General features: G+C 40.6%; 1 protein-coding gene across 6 annotated transcripts in view; it reads left to right on the top strand.

Moving 5' to 3' along the window:
- The window catches only part of pcloa (piccolo presynaptic cytomatrix protein a), a 72,826-nt gene extending 57,934 nt beyond the window's left edge, over positions 1-14,892 (top strand). For 2 of the 6 annotated variants that reach the window (XM_074626095.1, XM_074626092.1), the window contains exons 17-26: positions 842-868; positions 2,018-2,111; positions 3,485-3,556; positions 3,644-3,890; positions 5,861-6,049; positions 7,039-7,180; positions 7,372-7,433; positions 8,581-8,715; positions 10,425-10,570; positions 11,730-14,892. In XM_074626095.1, the coding sequence (XP_074482196.1) occupies positions 842-868; positions 2,018-2,111; positions 3,485-3,556; positions 3,644-3,890; positions 5,861-6,049; positions 7,039-7,180; positions 7,372-7,433; positions 8,581-8,715; positions 10,425-10,570; positions 11,730-11,873 (1,258 nt within the window). In that variant the 3' untranslated portion in view covers positions 11,874-14,892. The other 4 variants (XM_074626093.1, XM_074626094.1, XM_074626096.1 and 1 more) reach the window with 4 other exon arrangements.
- The last annotated feature ends 10,461 nt before the right edge of the window (positions 14,893-25,353 follow it).

Raw genomic sequence — 25,353 nt, 5'->3', positions numbered from 1 at the left:
TAGATGAGCCATGTATTACTTTGCAAAACCTCCTTGATAAAAAACAACAACATTAAAACGATAAACTTAACAATCCACATGTTGCTATTTTTCATTTATTTAGGTGATATCGAAGCATAATAATTTATGTCCACCTTCACTGAATGCATGCACACTTCCTATTAGAGGGTAACTACCTTAGCTCCTCTATAAACCTCTGTAACCAACGGTTACCCATAACACCCTGCTCTGTGTGCTTTTCCAAAGACATTTTACGCTTTTCTCTGCAGAAGCATCATTTCTGTTGAAGTCGAAAGTGCAAAGTTTGATAAATTACTGTACATTTGTGTCCAAGTTTGGGTTGTTGTTCTACAGGAATGTGTTGCTCTGTAACTTGTAGTTTAGGTCAGCCAAGATAAAGCGTTAATCCTTTGAATAATACCACTTTCAAATCGTGCCTGGTAAAGTACTGATTATTTGCTACCTAACAAACTATGTAAACACAAAATTAGATTTGTGTTTACATACTCAGTCCTAGTACCAAGAGACAAAGATTGATAAATGTCTGTTCCATGAGCAGCCTGCAGATCTCCACTACGGTTGCCAATGGATGCGTTACATCACCTGAAAGCTCTCTCGACACAATTCACGAGACACTGAAGCACAAATTCAATCCACCGCTGCAGCGCACCACTTAGGCTCTCGCCTCTACTTAATAAATCACACACACTGAACCTACAGCGATCTCCCCTGCCCACATACACACTCACAGTCCACAGACACTCTTTGACCCCCCACTCTCCCTCTGACTATTGTTTCTGTATGTTGTTCTCTATATTTAATGCATGCTGGACCCTCTCAGTCAGGTCATGGTTGTCCAGAACGCCAGGTATGTGACTTGACCACTTTGGTACTTTGGTTCTGTTTTGGTTGAAATTTGGTTTGTCAGTTTGGTGAAGGTGACAAAATTGTTTTTTCTAACTGATCGGAAGCTTGTTGATACAAATCAGTTTGTCCCACTAACTCCCCTTAAATTGTGCATTTATCCCTGGTCCCCATATTCTCATGATGTTCACTCACCTTTAGGCTTACGAGGAGTTGAATCCCTAAATATTAACATCTTCCCATCTCTTTAACATAAACTTATATCCCCCTGTGCTGACAATTCCCAGCTAACTGTTGTGTGTTCCTGGTAGATGGTCTGTTTCTGTTCCTAACCATTGTTATCTGATATCCTAACATTGAACCCGACACCCTTTAGTTTGTCCCCTGTTTTGTGATTAAACTCCCTCAGTGATGTCCTACATCGTGCCCTGACATCGTACTGTACCTCCCTGACGCCCCGCCACATTCAACACACATTATTTTGCTCCGCAGTCCTTATTCATCTCATTGTTTTCCCAATATACGGTAGATTGTCCTCGTCTTTGCCAAACTAACTCCTACAGACTTACTCATATCCTACAGTCTTAAAATCTACACACTGCAAAAAACATCCATCTGAACAAGTCATTCATTCTGTTTCCAGTGAGTCTGCTGTGATGTAAAAATATGTTTTTTCCTCAAAACAGGTGAAATAAGTAGTCAGTGAAGTCCGATTATGCCATTGTCTCTTATGCAAATTGACTTTTTAAAGTTTTTTTTTCCTTCTTTTGTTTGTAATCTGCAAAATAATTTGCACGATTGAGTTACTGGCACTTAAAAAACAAGAATTTTTATCAGAAATAGGTCAACCTCTCGTTCCATACTGGCATACATTTTCACTTGTTTTAGGACATCAACATTTTATGAGACTAAATGACTTGATGGACGTCAAAATGGACTTTTTTGCAGCGCGTCCCGACATCGTACCCTGCCGTCCATGCACGTAGGCCCCATACATTGTTCCCGTCCAAACAATGTGCATCACATTCATTCTCTCCCTTTCTACTGTCTACATTATACACCCTATATACTGCATTGTGGTGGCCCACTGTCCTTCGGGGCTTTTGCATGTCTGTGACCACAAGTGTGTCTTGTTGTGATGTGTTCCCTCCAGTGCTGAAAACAAGAGGAGGTCCAAACACGCAGGCAAGAGTCTCAACCCCGAGTGGAACCAGACTGTCATCTATAAAAACATCCATCTGGAGCAAGTATGTCATCATGCAGGCATAGCTGCGCGCGTTCAATGTCACAGACCTGGGTCATATTATCTTAAATTAATAGTTTGGGTGTTTTGAAGTGGGGTTGTATGAGGTACTTATCCATAGTCAGTGTATTACCTACAGTAGATGACGATCGGCACGCCCCCACTTTGGAGAAGCAGACAGGAGTTACCGCACGGAAGAAAAGCAATGTACTGCTGTGGACGGGGCCGGCAGCAAAACGTATTTTAGCCACCGAAAAGAAAGACTCACTTAAAAAAATCGACATCAGTGAACTTTATATTTAGAATATGCCAAAGCAACCAGACTCCATTGAAAAAATCTGTAATTTTACCCCGCAGAACACGGGGGTTGCTGGTCTACCGCTGCCTCCATCGGTTAGTTTGTTTGTGTTAATGTGTGACTTTTCGATACGAACTAACATGGTGTCCACACAGCAGTACATTGCTTAGTTTCCTCGCCGATTGGTGAATCCGAACTAACCGAAGTTATACAATAGCACAAAGAAACTAACCGATCAAGGCAGCGGTAGACCAGCAACCTCCGTGTTCTGTGAGGTAAAATTACAGTTTTTTTCAATAGAGTCTGGTGGCTTTGGAGAGCTTGAGAACATAGATAACGGCTTCAGTTCCCCGTCAGAAACATAGACTGTACAGCTGTCTCATGGCAAGGTAAACAACTGAAAATGTTCTAAATATAGCGTACACTTAAACTGATATTGATTTTTTTAGTTGAGCCTTTCTTGTAGGTGGCTAAAATGTGTTTTTCTGCCCGTCCACAGCAGTACATTGCTTTGCTTCCATGCAGTAACTCTGAACTGGGGGCGTGTTGACCGTCATACATCTCATACAACCCCACTTCAAAACACCCAAGCTATCCCCTTAAATGTTTGACAGTGTGATTTAGAGATTGTGTATTATTAACTTGACAAATTATAGTGTCGTGTACTTTCTATAACTCTACAATAGTCATTGCATGTAAGGCGTTTTGCTTTACAAAACACTGACTATTGTAGAGAACTCACAAAGGGCCAACTTCCATGTGAAAATGATGATATTGTCTTTTCTCTCTCTGCTGGCATGCTGACTAGCATTGTGGCCATTGGTTTGAGCAGAGCAGATGGATATTGCCATTGGGATTTAATTATAGCGTTTTAGATCCCATTTTAGATTCACTGGACCCGTATCAGTCGCAGCAAATTTATGCACTTCTGTTGTCTGTTTTTTTAAGCTGCTGAATGTTTGCTCCCACTTTAAGCCCAGATCATTATGTTTTTTTCCTTAAAGCTTTATTTTGCCATTTTATTCTGCACTCAGCCAAGATAGTGAGTCACTATGATTAAACTTTATATGTTATATCAGCTGAGGAAGAAGACCCTGGAGGTGAGCGTGTGGGACTACGACAAGTGTTCCTCTAATGACTTCTTGGGAGAGGTAAACCTCTTTGACTTTAACATTCAGTTCAGTGGTGTACCAGTAAGTTGTTTTATGCATATGCTGCATTAAACTGTTTGTCCCCAGGTCCTTATTGAACTGTCCAACACAACCCAGCTGGACAACGTCCCGCGGTGGCTCCCCCTGAAGGAGCAGAGCGAGGGGGACCACCACCGGCGCTCCCACTCGAGCCAGGGCCGACACGGCTCCTCTAAACCGTCCTCGCAGCACTCCTCCCCTAAAACCACCGGCTCCGCGCATGACAATCAGGACTCCCCAAAATCATCTGTCATCAAGAGCCGGAGCCACGGGATCTTTCCGGATCCGGCCAAGGGTAGGACACGATGAAGTTCCCTCACCTGCTTGTCATCCCCTAACAACCGTCTGCTGCTTCTGTTTCCCTCTTCCTCTTCTTCTTCTTCTACTCTGTCTTCTTCAAACTTTGTGCTCTCTTCTGTCTCACAGTCTTTTCTTTCAACCAGCACCCTTTTTATGCACATTTTTGCACACCCATCGTAGCTTCAGCTTCATGCTTTTTTGCTTTTCTCATGGTCTGTTTTCTCGGTTGCCATGATGTCACCCAGCTCAGAGGCCTAGCCTTAGCTTCCCTCCATCTTTCTTCTAACCCAGAGGGCAACATGGCCGTGGAAGGCTTTGAATGCTCCCCCTAATATAGAAAAATAACAAATTTAATGAGGATGCTTGAAGATCATAGATGTAAATGAGGCAGTTGCCATGCTATTTATTCAACACAGGTGGTACACAAGTGTAACAGCCTGTAAGTTCACTAAAGTAAATAATTGGTAATGTTGATGAATCTGGTTGTTTTAGACACGCAGGTGCCCGCTATCGAGAAATCTCACAGTAGCCCCGGCACATCGAAGCCTTCCCCGTCCGAGGGCCAGAGCCAAAGCCACGGACACAGCCAACGCTCTCGCTCGCACGGCGCTTCACGCTCCAGCAAAAACGCCGCGCGGCAACACCATCAGGATGGCGGCGCCGGACGTGGAGGCGCTGCCGTAGCAACGGGCGATGCCCCGCAGCAGCAGTCGCAGCAGTCGCAGCAGCCGCAGCAGCCGCAGCAGCCGCAGCAGCAGCAGCAGCAGCCGCAGCAGCCGCAGCCGCCGCAACGCCTCCAACCAAGTAAACCAAGACGCAAATAAAGCCCACGCAGCATGGCCTCCTCGCACTCATCTGTTCAACCTTCTGTTATTTTCTTTTAGTTTCCTTTTTCTATTCTCGGTTTCCCCTCACCCTCCTTTACACCCTCTGGTCCTCCCCCCCCACCCCCGTTGTATTCAGTGTGTCAACCTCTCACCGCTTCTCTTCTGTATGCACTCACAAGTGTGTAGAGCCAGTCACCTGTACTGTAGCACCACCACGCTGTCTTTGACCTTAAGTTTGACCCTTTTTCTATGAACCCAAAGAGGCAGGCCAGTTCTGACTACTTAAAACTACCATTAAAAAATAGTAAAGTAAACAGGCTATATCTTGTTCTTCTAATACGACTTTAATATGAAGTTAAACAGAAAAAAACACTTTTAGGTTTTGCTGTTTTGCAATTTAAATACATTAACTTTACTTGGGATGACAGTGACAGGGAAAAAGTCAAATCTAAAAAAAGAAACCGCAAAGTCGCAGGACATATTGTGAAGGAACAAATCAAAATCTGTCAATTACTGTCAGAGCACAGCGACATCTCCAGCTCTCTCAAAATGACAAGCAACTTATCAATTTTGCTGCTACAAGTTCAGTTACTAACGGAGCAGAGATGTTTCTGTCGCCAGCAAACAGTTCAAATATTCTGGATTTATTGATCCGCACAAAAAACAGAAGAAAGTTGCAATCCCACTCCCTCCCCCAAATATCATTAACCTCTTTTTGAGTTCTTTTTTATTTCCTTTTTTGTCAACAAACAACGACCAGCTTTTCTGAAGCTCCTCCACTGAGATGGCTGTGCATGCAGTCCGCTGACCCCCCCCCCACCCTGTTTTTGTTTGAACAAACTACCGGACTCACACTGCACCTCAGTAGATGCTGCACAACCCGCCTCCTCTTAGTGACATGCAGGAGTCGGGGCGAATGTGCACCGCACACTGTGGCTGCATGTGATTGACAGTCAAGCTGGTTGCCATGGTGAAGATAAACCGCTCTCTGAATCTCCCCCATCTCCCCTCCTCCTTCCATCTTAAACTTCGACCCCCATGACCTTTGTTTCCTGGCGTTGACCCCCCCCCCAACCCCCTTACCCCCCCTTCCAATCCTTGACGCCTGACCTTCACCTGCGAAAACAAACACATCCAGGCCAAAGAGGCCGCCTCTCACTGAGGCACCAGAGACACAGCGTAGTGGGCGTGCTCACCATTCAGAGAGCCCAGTCTGACTGGCTGCCTGCCCTGCCATCGGTTGTGTCGGCCAAAGGGAGCAGAGCAGACGGCAGACACCTGACCCTCAGGAAAGCCGTGTCAGAGGAGAGGCCGCAGAGCACCGGAGGTGAGCGTTTTCCCCCCCGAGAGAGTCTCCTCTCTGTCGTGTGACTGAAGCGCAGAGAGAGTGAAAGAAGGAGAGGATGCGATACTAACGCACACCTGCAGAAAGAGAAAGAGGGGAGTCTTACTAGCTAACAGGAAGACAGAGAGAAAGTTGCACTCACATCACCAGAGATCCATGCAGCGAGACGCGCTTTCCTAATGGCCGCAGCTCACTAATACCAGGAAATGAATGTCTCAAACTGATTCACTGGGAGTGTGCCACTGCGACATCCGCTGCGTCACGACTCCCACCGCTCTATTGCTTCATTGAACTGGTATTACTGAGCTATCAATGACGAGTGTTGAGCGGCCTGAAAGGAAAACGTGTTGGCATTGGATTCTGTTCTGCACCACATCCACGCATCTCACATCATTCATACTCTATCACACTGCCTGATCAGCTGTTTGACAGTTCTTAAAGAATAACTATCTAAAATATGTTGCATATAAACAGTTTTTTTTTTAGAAAAAAACATTTATGGAAAAAAAGGTACATTTATAAACATCCTTTAAAACTCATCCAGATGTGAAACTTGATTTTTAAACTACTGCTAAGATTGAGATTATTATTATCAATAGTTCATATAGACGACTAACAATGTCAGTAGGGTCTACGTGCCTCTTGTTTACATAAACATATATGTGTGATGTTTATTTGTCTGTTTCATGTTAAAGCTTTATATGTGAGTTATTACTGTCTTGTCTTTGTCTGAGAGAGACTCTAAGTATTTGTTCATATGCTTCTCGTGTGCTGATTCATTACAATCCAGTCTTTTTGTGCTTTAAATAAAAACCTCCCTTCTGACTGCAACATGATTATGATGGATTTTAGCTGCCGCAGATATTAACTAATGCTTCTTGGCCCCAGTTTTTACAATCTTGGATCCGGCAGAGGTGCAATTTTTCTTCCTGTCTCTTTGTCGTGATGGGTGTGGTCGTATCTCTGCACAGCTCGGTCGAGCTACAGATCCGGCGATGCCCCGGTCACAGCGGCGTCGTTGGACAGCGGCCTGAGCGGCAGCGCCTACAGCCTATTGGACGAGGAGGGAGAGACGAACGAGGTGGACAGTGCCATCTTCCAGGTGCCCCGACTGTGAGTCAGCTTATTCAATATGTGTATCTTAAAAAAAAGCCTCACTTTCACCTTTTGGATGTGCTATAAATGTATATATAAACTGCTGCTTTCGCTACGCCCAGACACTCGCCCATAGGATAAACAGATCAATACATCAAACTGTTTGTGTAGTTGTGTCATTTCCAGGATTTTGTTTCCCCTCTCTTTAGTGGAAAGATCCCAAACGGCACAGACGCGATGAAATCATCAATGGGACACGGTGACACTGAAGGTGAGACATACAAAACATGTATGTGTGTTTATCGTGATGCCTTGTAGTATTAAAAACATCACACTACTAAATGCATCTTTAACAGTTTAAGGCTGCCGATATGGAGGATGGAACCTGCCAAAAACAGAAATAAATTAATAAGTAAATGACTCTATACATAAATAAATGTCATTAAATGTAGCAAAAAAGAATATTAAAAATAAATGTAGCCATTAATTAATTGATAAAATGTGACCTAAATTGATATTTTTGTATTAATTTGCTCTTTTATTTATTTATCTTTGTATTAATTCCCTTATTTATTTATTTTTACAACTCAAAGACATTCAGTTTACTGTCAGAAAGGAGTAAAGAAACCAGAAAATATTCACATTTACCGGATTTAAGTGGTAAATTTTGACCTTTTTTGTTCTTAAAAAATTCCTCAAATAGTGTGATTAATTTAATAATTGACAACTGATCAATTAATTGATTAATTGTTCCAGGTCTACTATTAACTAGTTAATTAATCTACAGGTTATTTGCTGATGTTTGTCATTTCACCTTCCTGCCTGAGATGTTTTGAGTCATGTAATTATGACTAATGCAAAAGATACAACGATGACCTTAAAAAAGCTAGAAAGAGGTTTTATTATCTCACTTTCACATTTACAACAAAGTGTGAGACAGACACGGATGAACACATTAACACTTACTCTTATCCGCATGGCTTCTTCATCTCTTTATCATCTGCTCTCTGTTCCCTCAGTGTTTTTCTGTGTCAATGTGTCTCTCTCTTCTGCTCATAAACACACACACACACACACACACACACACACACACACACACACACACACACACACACACACTCTCTTGTTGGGTGCTGTTGACCCAGCTTTCAAAACTGTCATTTCAATTCAGTTTCCAAGGCAACCAGAAGCGAGGCAGAGCTCCTCATAACTTCTCCCCATCCTTGTTAAACAAATAAATGTGATTGCGTGCAGACCATGTTTGATATCACTCATCGTGAGGGTACACTTTGTGTCCAACAGAGGGCAGTCCTACACGCAGAGGAGGCCTCATTTCAAAGAGGGAGTGAGAGGACAGAGTATAGTAGTATGTATATGTAACTGTGTAGCTGATTCAATGTGTTTGTGTGTGTATTCAGGTAAGTCCCAGGTAATGGGGGAGATAAAGATCGCTCTGAAGAAGGAGGTTAAGACAGAGGGAGAGCAGCTGGTCCTTGAGATTCTTCAATGTCGCAACATCACCTACAAGTTCAAGTCTCCAGACCACCTGCCTGGTAATGGAAAAAAACAAACTATACACCTTCCCATGTATGCTTACACACACAAAAATAATACGTTTTCAATATGCAGGACTTTTCAAAAAATGATAGTTTCTTAATTTGTGGAAAGTCTCTTCACAGCATTTCAAACACAATTATATGTGATGCGTATCATTTTCATCATCTTAATATTTGACAGCTGGGAGGCCCACACAGCCCACTCTGTTTAGAGAGACTGGCATCTGACATACCACAGAATGCTTTGCCAGTTTTTTTCTAGATGCAGAACCACAGGTGTCGTGATCGTGTTTTCAAGCCAACATTCCCTTGGAAAGCAGCATTCGGCATATACTTAACCTATAGACTCCAATAATATACTGTATATACTGTATGTGCAAGGTTTGAAATGCCATTAAGACAGGAGTAGCTTGCACACAAACAAGTAACTGTGGAAAAGGCAGGAGTGCGATGTGTCGCTATGTGTGCGACCATCACCAGCAGTGAATATCAAGAGAATTGACAAGAGAAAAGGTCACGTCTGACGAAGAACCGAGTAAGATCGAAACGTAATCAATAACAATATTGTAACATGGAGTAGTGTGCAGGCGTTACCTTTTTATTTACTGACACTGTTCTGATAGTCTCGCATCTATGTGATGAGTCCATAATCAATCTTCTTTCACTTTTGATTAACACCCAAGATGAAAACATAATGTTAATACTGTAACTTGTAGTTTAGCAAACCACTCAGCAGCAGTATCTACAGTATATACAACATTATTTCCATGTGAACACTGGACAGACGTGTCTCTGGTGTACACGGCAACATCAGACTTCTCTTCCTTGGATAAAGCGCAGATTGCCGCCCACCTCGCCTCCTCTTATAATATTTACATCCTATAATACCCAAGCTGCCTGCCACTCGCTTGATTTGCTTCCAGATGGGATCTGTGCACACAAAGGTTTATTTCCATTGACAGTATGTAGAAAGTACAGAATGTGTAGCAGCAGTGACTCATAGCATTAACACTTCATTGTTGGCTGTGTGACTATTTCTAAAGATGGTATGTAGAGTTCCTTTCTCTAAGTGGCCTTGACTTTCTAAACAAACACCAACGTCTTCGGAGTTACAGCTCTCTTATTGCCCTCTAGTGGCTGCAGAACAAAAATGTAATTCTATCCATCTGCAATATTAATGAGCAAAACCCATTTTAAACTACAATACAAATGTTGTCTTATATTCACTTTTTCACATTTTTTTTCCACTTAGTCGCAAATACAAATTAGGTCACTAATGTTTCCCTCCATGGTTAATTGTTTTTATAATAAATCTGTTATAGGGAGATGAACATGTGTTTGCATAATTCTGTATGCAGGGCTTTGTGTTTCATGTTGCTTTATGGCAATATAAAAAAGGGTTTGGTTTGGGTTTCTGTGGTTTTATTTTGTCATTAAACACTATAAACATACATTATACTGTAATAGCAAAGGTATACACACATTATTTTGACATATTGATTTGACATATTTGACTGAATTCATACATAGACAACATACAAGATGGAAAAGAAGCTTGAAACAGAAACAATCTGTTTATATCTAATATTTATATATGTATAAAATTGAAACGTAATACTTTAAATAAGGACACTAAGGCTTCACCCAGGCCAAAATCACATTCCTTCAGTATGATGTCATCCTTACATTTGTGTGTGTGTCCACAGATCTGTATGTGAAGCTCTATGTGGTGAACATCGCCACCCAGAAAAGGATCATCAAGAAGAAGACCAGAGTGTGTCGTCACGACCGCGAGCCATCTTTTAACGAAACCTTCCGCTTCTGTATGAACCCGGCTGGACACTCTCTACAGGTAATCCAGTGATCCCTGACACACGCACACACACACAGCAGGATGAGAGCTACACATGCACCCGATTCGACTGTTATCAGCTCATTAAATGTGCGTTATCAGTCGTTATATGTCTCATAGATGTGGGTCAGTAGGGGCCTACTACACACGTTGTAAAAGTGAAAACGAAACTTGAAAGCAACACGTTCTAACACTGCGTTGTTAAACTGAATGAAGCGTTCCGTTTTTAACAAAAACAAAACAACTTGTTAGGTTTAAAATAACTACGTTACGCACCTTACTTCCACTTTTGCTCCTGACATAATTACTACAGTTGCTAGAGGTCGCTGTCGTCTTCTTTTATTCCTTCTTTCAGTGATCGACCATGTGAATCGATGATAAAACCAACTAGTGGGTGTAGCAAGCCCCTTCTGACCCATATCTATGAGGCTTATAACCACTGATGACACTCATATAATGACCTGATAACAGTTTAACTGGCTGACATATTTTAAGAACATATACAATCTCCAATCATTCATACACTAGCAACTAAAGAGATGTTTATTATGGTTATTCATTCTCTTGCTGAGAGCTAGATGAGAAAATGTATACCATGCTTGTGTGTGTCTGCTGAATATGAAGATAGCTTAGCTTAGGTTAGCTTAGCTTAGCATAAAGACTGGAAACAAGGGGAAGGAGCTAGCTTGAAAAATCAAATGAATCCTCTCAGCATACACCAATCTCTTGTTAAACCTGGTGAATTCTTTTAAAGAGGACCTATATGCTCATTTTCAGGTGCATACTTTTATCTTTGGTTTCTACTAGAACATGTTTACGTGCTTTAAGATTCCAAAAATGCGGACTCCGCTCTAACTAGCTTTGTTTGAGGGCGTGTCAAACTACCCACTAGGCAGGTATTTTGCAAATGTCTTACTTAGTGACATCACCACGTTACACCAAGGCGTTTCAGGCAGCAGGAGCAGTGTTTCTGTTGGGGAGAGTAACTCACTTTGGCGTGGACTTTGGGCTTTGTAACTTTGCAGACTTTTTACATGCACAAAACATACAAAAAAATTATACAACACACTAAAGGAAAGGGAAAAGCACAAACGCATAATAGGTCCTCTTTAAAATACTCAATCATATGACATGCTGCTTTCTGTTCTTTTCACACCAGCTGTTCCTGGTGTCCAACGGTGGCAAGTTTGTAAAGAAGACCCTGATCGGGGAGGCCTACGTGTGGCTGGACAAAGTCGACCTACGCAAGCGTGTGGTGAGCTGGCACAAGCTGCTCGCCAGCACTGCCCAGATCCACTCATAGAAGGAGACTCGATCTAAAAAAAGAAAAACTAAGCCTGAGAGGGCGCGAAGAGAATTCTCTCATCTGGGGACGCTTAGGTTGAACATCTGTAACACTGATCCACTCTTGTTGGGTGGGGCAAAAGGGTGGTTTGGGGTATGGGAGGGGGCGAAATATCTCTTTCTTCAATCTTTGTTTCAGGGCTCATAGTGTTTGGAGGATGCTTTCGTTCGCAAGGGCGGCTCTGATGGTGATTTCTGTCGTGCAGGAAGTTTGAAGGGAAGTGCGTTTACAGGAAATGAACACAAGTTTACAGGACGTACAGTGTACAGCAGTGTAGCCAGGGCTGAGGGGAACACAGGTGCTGAGTTCAGAGGTCAAGCACGGAATCAACCAGGTATTACACACTTTAATTCACAACACACACACACACACACAGTTACTTAAGACAACTTTGCACACTCATTCACGCAGAAGAGAAATTTAAATTCTACAGGGAATGGACACACTTGTGGATTTATTTATTTATTTATTTAGATGTTTTATCCATGAAAGATTTTTCCTCATTGCTTTATTATGAGCGCAGAGTTTTATTGATTTACAAAAAAAAGCATTTCGGGAATGAAATATTGAAGACTTCCGCTGCGGAGATCCTCATATTTATTTTTGTATTATGATATTAGCGTGGAGTTCTATCATTTTGTCTTCTCAATTATTTAAAAATCGATCCTGTGAAGGAAGCATAGTATATTTTATAACACACTACCTAGCATTCCCGTTGAAGAGGAAAAAAAATCACAGCAAGCATGAATTTATTAACAAAATCATCTCCTTGTTCACTTTGGATCCCGTCTTCTCTCTCCGTAAGTGTGAGTTCTATCAAATGATCAATATTGATATATATTGAATTGGACACTGTATTGTGCGCATGATGAGTTTATCTATTTGGTATGCACAAAAAAAAAATCACCTCTAAGGTTCACTTTGTATATAGTGAAGTGTCATAGCTGGAAATTAATTATAATATATATAGATATATATATATATATAGATAGATATCTTTATCACAGACAATCGAGTCTTGATGATTGTGACATAGAGGTTTTATTTACCCATGATGCCCCTTAGAATGTGAGACATTTACCATATGAGATTTAAGTATTTTTTCTTTGTGAGATCCAGGCACATTATATATATCAGTCCTGCTTTCAGTTGTAGGAGCAACAAACGCACGCTTTTTGTGGTATTTTGCACTTTTTTCCGCTTAGAATGTAAAACTGACGTTAACATCCTGAGATAGCCAGAGATTTTTTTTTTCTTTCCAAAGGGGGAGGAAGTAGAGAGGTAAAGTAAAGATATTGATGACAATATCAGGAGATATTGTGGCGAACAAAAGATAAATGTGCCGGAAATTATCCATAAAAAAAGCACTATTACCGTTCGAAGATACGACGATGCTATTAAAATAGCATGCTGATGTTTTGTCCCGGCTTTTTTGTCTTGATATTACCACTTCAAATCGTCAATGTTGTCTTTAAATGTCTACTCTTGTCCATCATGTCTTGAAAAAGGTCATTGTGTGTGCTCGTATACAGGGGTCAAGAGGCAGGACAGCTGGTTCATTCACCGTTTATAATCAAATTTAGCAGTGAAAATTCATATCTTAGTGATTTCTATGCAACATCTACTGTGTAAAGGTGGTGACTGTATCTTGACTTGCCAGAAATGCGAGAAGAAAGGTAACATTTGTTATGATTTTTTTTTCTTTTGCACTCCTTTGTTTTCCTGTCCTCCATGAATTAATATGATTTTTTTTAATTTAACGTGTTATTTTGTATTGCTAATATGAATCTTTATTTATTGCCAGTGAGACTATTTCATATGTTGTATTATATTGGTTTACAGTATCAGGTGTACATAAAAAATAGTTTTGTTTTATACACAATGTAGTGCTTGTTTACAAGGTTTAGACAGCCTGAAACTCAGAGAACCACCTTTCTTGTCCTCGTGCACCAACACACACTCGGAAATTAATATGCACAGATCCCAAATTTTACATAGTTATGAATTAATATAAGAAAAAACATTCAAATGATTCCCGTATTTTTATGCACTCCCCCTTTGAATAGTTTCAGTCTCCCGTATGTGTGAGAAATGACCAAAAAAGACAACATAATCAATGGATGTTATACCTGAAATTATAGTTTTACAGTCAGTGTTTTGTTTTTCTTATTTTTATACCCATGTGCTTGTGTGTAGCATCTTCATACCACATCCGCGCATGTCATTGGCTCTAATCTCTTCTTTTAAGTGTTGTCTGTCTAAAAATATCGACTTTAAAATCTCTCGAATTACACACACTCTCACACACTCACACACACACACACACACAGATGCTATCTCTCTATTTCCAACCTTGTAAATACATAGCTTTTTATACTGGGGTTTGGGGAGCAATAGGTCTTTTAGCAGACAAAAACAGGTGTGTGATCATAGAAGTAAAAGGAAGTTGTTTTTCTCTCGATCAATGTACAGCGGATAGACTGAGAAACGACCTTATATGTCTGCCTATAGGGACCCAGATTTAACCCGACCCTTTACACCAAAACACTAAAGGTTTACCAGATGTCTAACTACACAGAAGTCTATCGTAAAACAACTCAAAAGCAGTTGCAGGAGAATTTAAATGTGCTCACACTGGATGTTGCATGTTTCGTTGGTGGTTCATACTATTTTTGTGTCCAGATATTATTAAAGAAAAAAAAACGAATGAGGTAGAGAAAGATATAGAACAAAAATGTTATAGAGGGGGAAGGGGGATATTATGAAGAAAAACCTATTAAAAATTATTGATGACGTATGCTGACTGTACAAAGATTATGCTTGTAAAACCTGTCTGGTTTTTCACTTGTAAGTAAACAGGAAAAAAAAATCTACTGTCATGGTTTTGTGATTGTATACAGGAGGTATTGATAAATTATGCAAATTGTGCTGTAAAAATGGCTGTTGCCCCATGTCTAAATATTAAATATCAGTACAAATGAAATGTAGTTGTGTATTGCATTATTTTTTTTCAATATTATATTTATTGTTTTTTTTGTTCATTTTGAAACAACAGAACAATCATTCACAAACGTCCCCAATAATAACATTCTCGGTAAAAAGAAACTTAACAAACCTAATATTAATATAAAATAAGCCAGTATAGATAGAGGAAAAACATATTATATACAAACAAATTATAAATAAGTAAAAAGAATATACACAAGTAAAAAAAAAAAAAAATTTAAAACAATAAAATAAAATAAAATCTATTTATATATACATATATATACTGTATACATACATACACATATACGCACACACATTATATACACATACAAAAACACATATACATATAATCAATTTAAAAATCTAATCTATCTCCCTATTCACAATCATCCTGCTCAGTGTATTGCATTATTGAGCAGTTTTATTTTGAAAAATGGGTGGTTAATTTGGGTTTATCTTTACTTTTTAAAGCTTCCTGAGAGGTTTCATAGCTGGTTTGCAGATGATGTTATGTGAAGTAACAGAATATAACCACAAGATGGCACCATTTGTTTTTATTTTGAGCAAGAAGTCCATGGTAACATCCTTATAAGGCCTACACAGCTGTGGTTCACAGGTGTTTTCACTTACTCATTGATTACAGTGTACAGTTGTGTTTGATTGACAGCTCCTCTCTCCTGCGGCATGTCTCCATCCAACTTCAAGGTGAGAGGAGAAACTCGGATTACAACACACACACAGAGGGAAAGCAACTTCATTCTATTCTCAGGTAGGCAGTACTCCACTTTCTCTTTATGTAGTTTAAATAGTTGTTTGCTGCTTTATTCATGCTCTGTATATCGTATGGAGCCGGCTCTGTTCTATTCAATTGTCCCAGTATGAAGGGAGATGCAATCCAGCTGGTCCAACCATTTGCTGCACTAGTAAAACTAGCAGTTTTCTTTTCTCTCCCCTGGCTCCCACTCTTTTGGTTTTCTACATGTTTCCACTTTTGATAGTTATTTAATTTCCTGTTTTAGCTAGGTAAATAAAAAATGCATCTTTTATTTGTTTTCTCAGATACAACTCATGGGTGGTCTCCCCTCTTCCTTGTCCTCTTCTAGGTTAGGACAACAGTGACACTATTCTTCAATGCTTGTTTCCAAAGAGATAAGATTATAATGCTTTTCACTCACTACAAGTACTAAATGAAAGATGTCATCTGTGTTGCTCTGGCAGGTCACAGAAACAATCAGCCAGAGTATATATATCCGCCTCCTTGTGTGTACTTTTAAAGTGGTCTCATAAATCATGAGTGTCATCGGTTCTCTATATCTTGGCAGTCCTAACATGGGCAGTGTTGATTTGTGTACCGTGAGTTGGACTTTCAAAAGCCATGTGAGAGGCCGGTGGTGGAGGGACACATGATGGTAAAAAAAATGGATCATTTCAAAGATTAAAGGGACAGTGTGTAGGACTTAGTGGCATCAAGTGGTGTGGTTGCAACAAACTGAGTAACCCTCCGCTCACTCCTCATGTTACCGCAGTTTCACAAGAGTGTCGGAGAACTACGGTGGCCTTCAGGTGACGAAAAAACGTGAAAGGCTCTCTCTAGAGCCCGTGTTTGGTTTGTCTGTTCTGGGCTACTGTAGAAATATGGCGGACTACATGAAGAGGACCCGCTCCTTATGTAGATATGAAAAGGCTCATTCTAAGCCAACGAAAACTTAGATTCAGGTCATTATACACTAATGAAAACATAGAATATTATATTCCATTTCTGCTTATAGATCCCCGAAATGCTTGAATTAAATCTAATTTTTTTTAATATTTTGGTCAGCAGTGATGTTTTGGAGGGCCAACTCTAATAGAAGTGAATCAGCCTGAGATAATACAAGCTCACAGTCGAGCCACGTAGTTTGTCGTGAGCGGCTGTCCTCTGTTCAAATCTTTCGAGGTCAGCCTGTATTTTGAGAAGGGCTTTGAAAACTAAACACAGGAGTTATCTGGTTTGCAGTGTGATCATCGATTTATCAGAGATCACGCCACGGCCAGCTTGTGTGAAGTCAGAAGGCCTTGAAGAATGTGCCTGGAGCCAGGGAACACCAGCATGTGACTGAACGCTGATGAAATACAATGACGCCAATGAAAAGGAATTAATTGTTACTTTGAGTTGCAGCCAGAGACTGGACATGTGTTGTTTACTTCCTGAGTTTGTCATGTGCAAGTATTTTTGGATTGTTCTCGTGCCTGATGATGATCTGCTGGCTTAAAATGCTCTAATTATATGATTTGTACAAATGTTACCAGCAACATTTTTAGATTTGGAAAAAAACATTCTGGTGCACTGAAGAGCGTTTGTTTGTTTTTCTCAACGTCACAATTTTGTTTCAGATTGATTTGCTCATTCTGCTTTCATTCCTTCTGTCCTTCGTTGATATTATTGCATCATCATATTTAAAACACTATGCATTTTAAATACTAATATCCTGTATTCGATCTCAAAATATTTCACATTTTGCGGTGGTACTTTTGAAAGCTTATTGTTTAATGGGAGCTCAGATGCTCATCTCACACTCCTGAACTCCATAGACAATTTGTATTTTTTACATTCGTGCTATACAGTCTTTATGGGTTGAAATATGAGTACCAGCATTTCTATAATTCTGCCTGCAGGGGGCGTGAGAAACCCATTTTGCAGAGTCACCCAATGGTCTCTTTTTGAGATGATTTCTTTTGGACCTGTTGTATTCCTTGTCTGTCAAAAAACACAAGGTCAGAGTTCAAGAGGAAAATGATACAGTGAATGCGTTTTCCTTTGTTGCTTCTTATTTTCAGAGACAGACAGAAGAACAACAACAAACGTGTGTGTGTGTGTGTGTTTACAGACGGCCTGTGGATGGATCATGTGTGTCTCCACCTGCTGGGCCGTGACTCTGCAGCTGCAACCACAAACCACCTGCTTCTGCCTGCTGAGTGGCACTAAATAAAAATGAGTAAGAGAGATTTTTTTTCTTGAAACAAACACCACCTCAACCAGCATAAACTTTTTCATCAAGCATCCAAAAGATTTTGACTCTATAGGCACAATATTCAGTCTTTACTTCATCAATCAAGGACTTGTAATCTGTTCTGAACCTCGAACCGACTTGCATTCAAAAAAGAAAGCTATCATTAAACCCCGAAAACAGTAAAAGTTTTCTATTTCGATTTACAGTAACGGTAAAACTGTAGGTTTATAAGAGGTTCACAAGTACTGGTTTACAGTACTAATGTTCAGCATTTTGCTTTTACTGGATAATTTCACAGTAAAGATAAATAACAAAAATGGCAGCAAAGAAAGGGAGCCATGTGATAATCAGGGATATTATAGGCTATTTACATGACTTGTTATTTGTCCTAGACCACTGGTGCACTACAATATCAACTATTTATAATTTCTTTTAACTAGCCTTATTTTACTATTTGCTCATGTTTATGTGAATACTCTATCAAAAACACAATATTAAAAATACCATAAAGTATTAAAGGGTCTCTGTAATAAAAGATATATTAGAATTAATCAAACGTTTGGTTAAAGGCATCGTGTGTAACATTTAGAGGGATCTATTGGCAGGAGATGGAATATAATATTAATAAGTATGTTTTCTTTAGTGTACAATGACTTAAAAATAATAAACGTTGTGTTTTATATCTAAATATGGAGAGGGTCCTCTTCACAAAGCCGGGCACCATGTTTCTACATGTGTCGCCCAGAATGGACAAACCAAACACCGGCTCCAGATAGCGCCATTTGCGTTTTTTTGCGTTTTGCCATCATAGTTCTCCTACACGTTTGGCACATGGGAGAAATTTTAGTCGGTTGCAATCTGCAACCTCACCGCTAGATGCTGCCAAATCCTACACACTGCATGTTTAACCCTATGAAGCCCAAACCACGGTCGTTTAGATCCTCAGTGTGTTTCGAGCCTTTTTAAAAAAGCCTCAGAGTGGAACATGGATCCACTTTCACAATTTCGTTCAGAATCTTTTTGGGTGATTCACTTTGCCTGCATGCTCTTAAATGGTGTTCAGGGCCTTGATCTGTTGTGTGAAGGCTCATCATGATGACTAAAGTTGGGACTCTTCATCATGGTTGATGATCTGGTGTAATTATAATCTTTGCGTGGACACCTGTTGCAGACACCATAGACGGCGGTGATAGCTGTATGGGGCTCAGGAAGCAGCAGTGAGTCTCGACTGTATTTTTAAATAGAGAAAACATTTTTAAATATAGAAGAGCGCTGAGGTCTTGCCACGAGCTGTATTCAGAAAGTTTGACATCTGGCTGTATTTGGTATTCACACGGTCGCATTGCATCAGGTTGAAGAGACTGAATTACTACAATATTTAAATTCTGCATACGTGGATTGTATTTCTGAACTACTGTAAATTGATAAAATAGGGTATTAATATGCCCTCATTTCACTTAATTTGCTGCTTTCACCCATCTTCTTATAGTGTATTGTGAGAAAACATCTAACTTACTCCACCTACTGTACGGTACGCTCCTAACTCTATCATTTCTTTTCAGAAGTGCTTGTGATAGAAGGGTGTTAAGTGCGAGGACATGGCTTGGTTGACTTCTCATGTGCTTCATGCTGAAAACGTTCCCAATTTGATCAAAGGCTGCCAGGCTCTCCCTGCCAGATCCCGCTCCGTTGTCTAGTCTACATTATACCCTTTTCTGTCTCCCCCTCTCGTTTAATGTTCCCTGTGTTGTCTTTCATATTCGCCCTCTCCATCCCTCTCCTCAATGACTCCCCCTCCTGTTCTCTCTCCCTCTCTCTTTCTGGCGGATCCCTCAGATCCTTCACTTCTAAAGATGTGTTTGTTCTCTCTCTCTTTTGCCTTTCAAAGATGTGGCCTGCGTCAGACAGGGGCCCTGGAAACGTCCTGCGTCTGTGATTCGCTGAGCAGTGAGGCTGATCAAAACGACAGAGATTTGGCGAAGGCCACATCAGGCGACGTCGCCGGATGCATCCGCTTATCCAAGGTTAGACAAGGTTCACATGCCCATCGAGCATTGGCTCGATCTCCAAAGAGCACTCGTCAACATTCAATTGAGAGGTCATTTTGAAATATTTGTTCTTTGAGGTTTGATTTCTTGTTGCAGAGGGATTATAACGGGCTAAGATATGTAACCAGTTACTGCGGAAATTAATGTTAAGGTTAGTGATATCTAGTTTTTTTAGACATGGTAGGGCGGCATGGATCGTTGGTCTGTCTGTCCACCACTTTGGTCAAGTCTGACAAATCTCAATAACTATTTGATGGATTGCCATAAGGTTTTATACAGATATTCATTGTCTCCAGAGGATGAATCCCAGTGACTTTGGTGACCCTTGACTTTTTCTCTTTCATCCAGGTGACCGCTGTACGTGTCCCATAGGTTAAGTGTCACTTTTACGTTACAAACAGCTGTTTTTTCCTAAACTTAACTAAGTGTTTTTTTTGCCTAAACCTAAGCAAGTGTTTTTTGTTTAATTCACAAGGATAAGCATGTGTTTACTGCGACCAAAAAGTGTCGCCAGGAGGTCTGACGAAGCGAGAGTGTGTGACGAACTGGGATGAGAATGTGTTGGGCTGTGCCTAAATATAGCCTTACAGAGTCGCTAGCACGGCTGCAGACTCAGCTGGTGATATTTAACTTCTGGAATTGTAAAACTGGCAGAGAAATCCCAGATACTCTGGTCTTATACAGGATACAGATCATCAAAAATACAAAAAAGTTAAAAGCTAGATGTACCAAATCATCTGACATCATAATACAATTAGAGAGAGACCTGTCAGATAGCAGGAGAGTAGAAACCATCTGGACTTTTGGACAATGATACACAGACAGGGATGTGCTGTCACTAACCAGTGAATTATGTTGGTGTCTTTAGTCTGGAAACAAATGTGAATTAAGTATGCACTTTGCAGGACAGCCTGGCAAATGTCAAGAGATAAAGCTGTAGATCATGAAGTTTGGGCAGAGTGGATACATTTGAGGCAGAAAGTATATTTGGTAACATAAATAGTAGGATAAAAATCTTCATCAGATCCACCTGTTATACCATATGTTTACTGCTAAAGCAAAGGCCATATCGTGGCACCGTTCACTCTATTGAGAAAGTATCTATCAAATGACAACACTGATAAGTACAAAAGTTAATTGTGGAGGAAGGAAACAAGATTTTATAAGTAAAAAAAAAATTTTTTTAACAGGACAGCTAAGACCCTTCACGTCCAATCACCTTGGATCCCCCCCTACAGCCGACTTCCTGTCACTGGATTCCTGTTTCACCCCGCGGCGCTCCTTCGCTTCGGCCATAACTTCTCCTCCTGACAGAATAGCTTTGGCTAATAGTAATGTGATCAGTCAGTGCACAGAGGGGACTGAGGCTGCCCCTGTCCCGACTGAGACATCATATCACACACATTCGCCATCACTTCTCTTTCACTGAGTCAACAAGGCACAACCCTGCCGACTGTCACCAAGGAGGAGACTGTGGTGCAAGAAAACAGATGGGATTTTTTTTTTTGTGTGTGTGTGTGGTGACCTACAAAAGCTTTATGTTATTACTGATGGTCAGTCAAAGGAGAAACATGGGAGATGTCCAACAGCGACAAAGAATTTGCAGCAACACAGATATGAAGAATGTAGAAATACATCTTCGGTCTTAGAGGAATAGTTTTGGGAACTAGGCTACATTTATTCTCTTTCTTGCTGAGAGATAGATGAGAAGATTGATATCACTTTAATGTCAGTTGGTGTATATGAAGCTACTGCTATCAGCTGGTTAGAGTAGCTCAGTACAAAGACTGGAAACAAAGGGAAACAGCCTGGCTCTGTCCAAAAAGTAAAAATCCACTTACCAGCTCTAAAGCTCACTATTTGCAACCCTGTGTCACGCTAAAGCGTGTAATAATAGACCCACCTGTTGCATGCCAGTGTTGCATTTTTGCCTCAACGAGAAGTGAATATTAAACGCATGTATTTAGGTGCCAGCAGGGGGGCAACAAAACCACTTAGTTAGGTTTAGGAAAAATGTTACACCTTAAAATTAAGTCATAATCTAAGTACAATACTTACAGAAACAACGTAACATATGAATGGAAAACACGTCACAAATGTCACTAAAAAACACGTCACTAAAGTAACTTACAAAACGCCGGTATCCTGTGTTTATTGGACCCATCCACCTCCACCACCTGCCCGCCATAAGCAGTCTTTCTCGTTTTATATTCTACGTCACTAGCTCTGAGCGTAGCATATTTACGCGGACGCATTCACATTGGACTCAGTACAGATTACCCAGCGCACAAATGACACGCCTAAAGCAAGAACGGCGTTCTTATTTCACCCTTTTGCATTTTCGTATCATTCACACGCTTTTTTGTGTGACGTGGCTGCTGCTTTTTGACACGTTATATCTCATTGTTTAATCACAAAACCAAAGTTTAAGTGTAAAAACAGCATGTTGTGGTTGAATGGGTGTTATTTGCAGGACCATTTAACGTATAATGTGTTCATTTATGAGCTTAAGAGGTGCACGTTTGTGGATTTTGTTAGTTTTGGACAAAGCCAGGCTGGATATTTCCCCCTTTTACCAAATCTTTATGCTAAGTTAGGCCAACCAGCTGCAGGGGGGTTGCTTCATATTCATTGTACGAGAATGAATGAATTAGTGAATAACTTGAAGAGAATAGTTTAGTAAGCCCTTAATTTATCTTAGCATAAAAAATGGAAAAAGTGGAAGGGCAAGCCTGGCTCTGTCTAAAAGTAAAAAAAAAAGATCCACCTACCGGCATCTCTAAAGCTCACTTATTTGCCATTCTTTAGCTTTATATTTAGCAGACGGATATGACTAAACTCCAGCTCAACTGTGTCCACCTAAATCACATCCAATCTCCTTTAAGGATGTTCATCTTCCATCATGTTCCATCATTCATCTTAACAGTTGGACCTGACAATGAAGAAAACATTGACGTCAGCTTATGTGGAGTTGAAACACATGTCCGATCATCTTTGCCAGGAAGACACTGTGCATGAATGCAGTTTTTTGAATTTTCCTTTTTAAGTGAAGGCTCAGCTGTATATATATATATATATATATATATATATATATATATATATATAGGCCTGCATCAACTTGTTTGTCTTGCAAGATAGTGAAAAATATGAGAGGATGTGACAGTGACATTTTAACTTTTCCAGACAGGAGTCAGATTTGACAGATGCTTCATCATATTGTATCATGTCACGGGGCTTTGGCTGCTCTCCGAATGCTTACAACCTGCGTTTTTTTTCCACAGATGTCAGCATTAAGAAAAATAAGCATAAAGCCTAAAAGATAATCGCAAATGTACTTGTGGGAGCGAGCCAAAAGAAAACACACTGTGTCTTCTCTACTTGACTTTTAAGTGTAATTTGATGTGAAAAATGGCCGTGGGTGCATTTCAAATGTCATTTGAATAAAATGCAAAGGCTTTTGCCCTGCAAATGTGTTTTAATGAGCTGCTACATTTTTAAAATTAAAGCTTATTACTAGGCACCACTTCCTCATCTCCTGCTCTCGTATTAAAAATGAGAGTGGAGGAGAGCTGGTTGAAATGGGTTATTAATAGCTTAATGGGTGAGGTTAACACTAAAAGGGATGATTTATTGTTTTTTACCAATACTAAATATGCAAATGAAAAGTCATAAATATGTGTTTTCAATTGAAAATACCCACTTGTAAACTCATCTTTATTTCCCCATCACCTCTCTGAGAATAGTTTGCTTCTTTCTTCTTCTTCTTCTTGTTATCATACCGAGTATTTATCTCTCCTGTTTTGCCCTCTCTGTGCAGCTCCCATTGTGAGCACTCACACAGCGATGTGCGCTCACTGGTTGGGAAAACAACAGCCTTGTGGCTCGGTCGTGAGGAGTCGGCGTGGAGACAGCGAAAGGGGTTGCTAGGCGACGGCAGCCGGGCAATTCCCCGGACAGGTGGGTGGGGTCGGGGGCTGGTGATAGAGGCCACACATGCTGCCTGCCAGGCACACACACACACACACACACACATTCCTAATTCACTCAGAAGCACAACCTTTACATAAACCCCTCTGTCGCTTTCTATTACACACAGACATGCACTCTTGATTTGACCTCTTTTGATGCTCTTTCATGGAAACATGACCTGAAAAAAAAACTGTACCTCAGTGGTCCACAGGTTCAAATAAAAAGAGCAGTGAACCGCATAACTGAGAAACACACAACCTTTATACAATCTAAAATGCACAGGAAAAGAAAATGTTTGTAGCCAGTTTTTAACCACTTGACTAGTTTTGTTATTTATGTTCAGACTTACTGGGTATAGGCTGACTGGCACAAGGACCATCAGTGTGCATTATAACAAACTTAGAAACAGAATAAAAAATATTAACATTGCAAACTCTTAAAGGAACAGTGTGTAACATTTCAAGGGATCTTTTAGCAGAAATGGAATATAATATTCATAACTACAAGAATTGTTGTGTTATGTACAGAGGGAGCGGGTCCTCTTCATGGAGTCCGCCGTGTGGCATCGCCATGTTTCTACAGCAGCCCAGAACGGACAAACCAAACACTGGCTCTAGAGAGGGCCTTTCACATTTTTTGCGTTACCCGAAGTCCACCATAGTTCTCCGACACGCTTGTGAGACCGCGTGGCACTACCACCGCCATCTGACTTCCAATCACACCACTAGATGCCGCCAAATCCTACACACTGTACCTTTAAGGGTTAAAGCCTTTTTCTACTTAGTATACCGTTGCAGGTGTAATTGATTGATCGTTAATGAAATGAGTTTCACCTGTGCTGTTCCTGCTATGACAAGTCAACATACCTGCTGTGAAAATGGTCCATTGTTTTTGGCCACCTTAAACTTTGTTACATGTGTCATGTACATATAGGTATATACATGAAATTTGACCTCTGCATTAAGCAGTTGGCTGCTGTAAAGCGCCCAGGTAGCAGCACTCAAGGACAGTTTGTGCAGACAGCAGGAGCCGGGGATCGAACCTCCAATCTCGTGGCTAAAGGGCGAACTGCTTAACCTGAGCTACCGCCGCCCCACCTGGCGAATGTAAGTCCAATACTCGCTCTCCTTTTAGCTCTGTTTTGTTCTCCACCAACACCTGCCTGAAGAAAAAATCTGGTTTCTTTAGCTGCTATACATCACCTGCTTGTTGCTAACTTTGTCTGTCTACTGTTTGATATTGGGCATGTTATATACGGAGGGTTTATCAGTACATTTTTGCCGATGAGAGCGTTGAGTGTGAACCAAAACAGTAAAGTTGTGGGCTGTAGAACCAAAACACTGAGGTTGGCGACGGCCAAAATGACGAACCCGAGGCTTCAATATGGCAGTCCGCAAACCAATGGATTACGTCACGGTGACTACGTCCACTTCTTATATACAG

This window comes from Sebastes fasciatus, chromosome 23 (assembly GCF_043250625.1).
Source record: "Sebastes fasciatus isolate fSebFas1 chromosome 23, fSebFas1.pri, whole genome shotgun sequence".
Taxonomy (NCBI): Eukaryota; Metazoa; Chordata; class Actinopteri; order Perciformes; family Sebastidae; genus Sebastes; species Sebastes fasciatus.
Note: the sequence above shows the minus strand (reverse complement) of the source record. Positions and strands in the feature narration are given on the sequence as shown.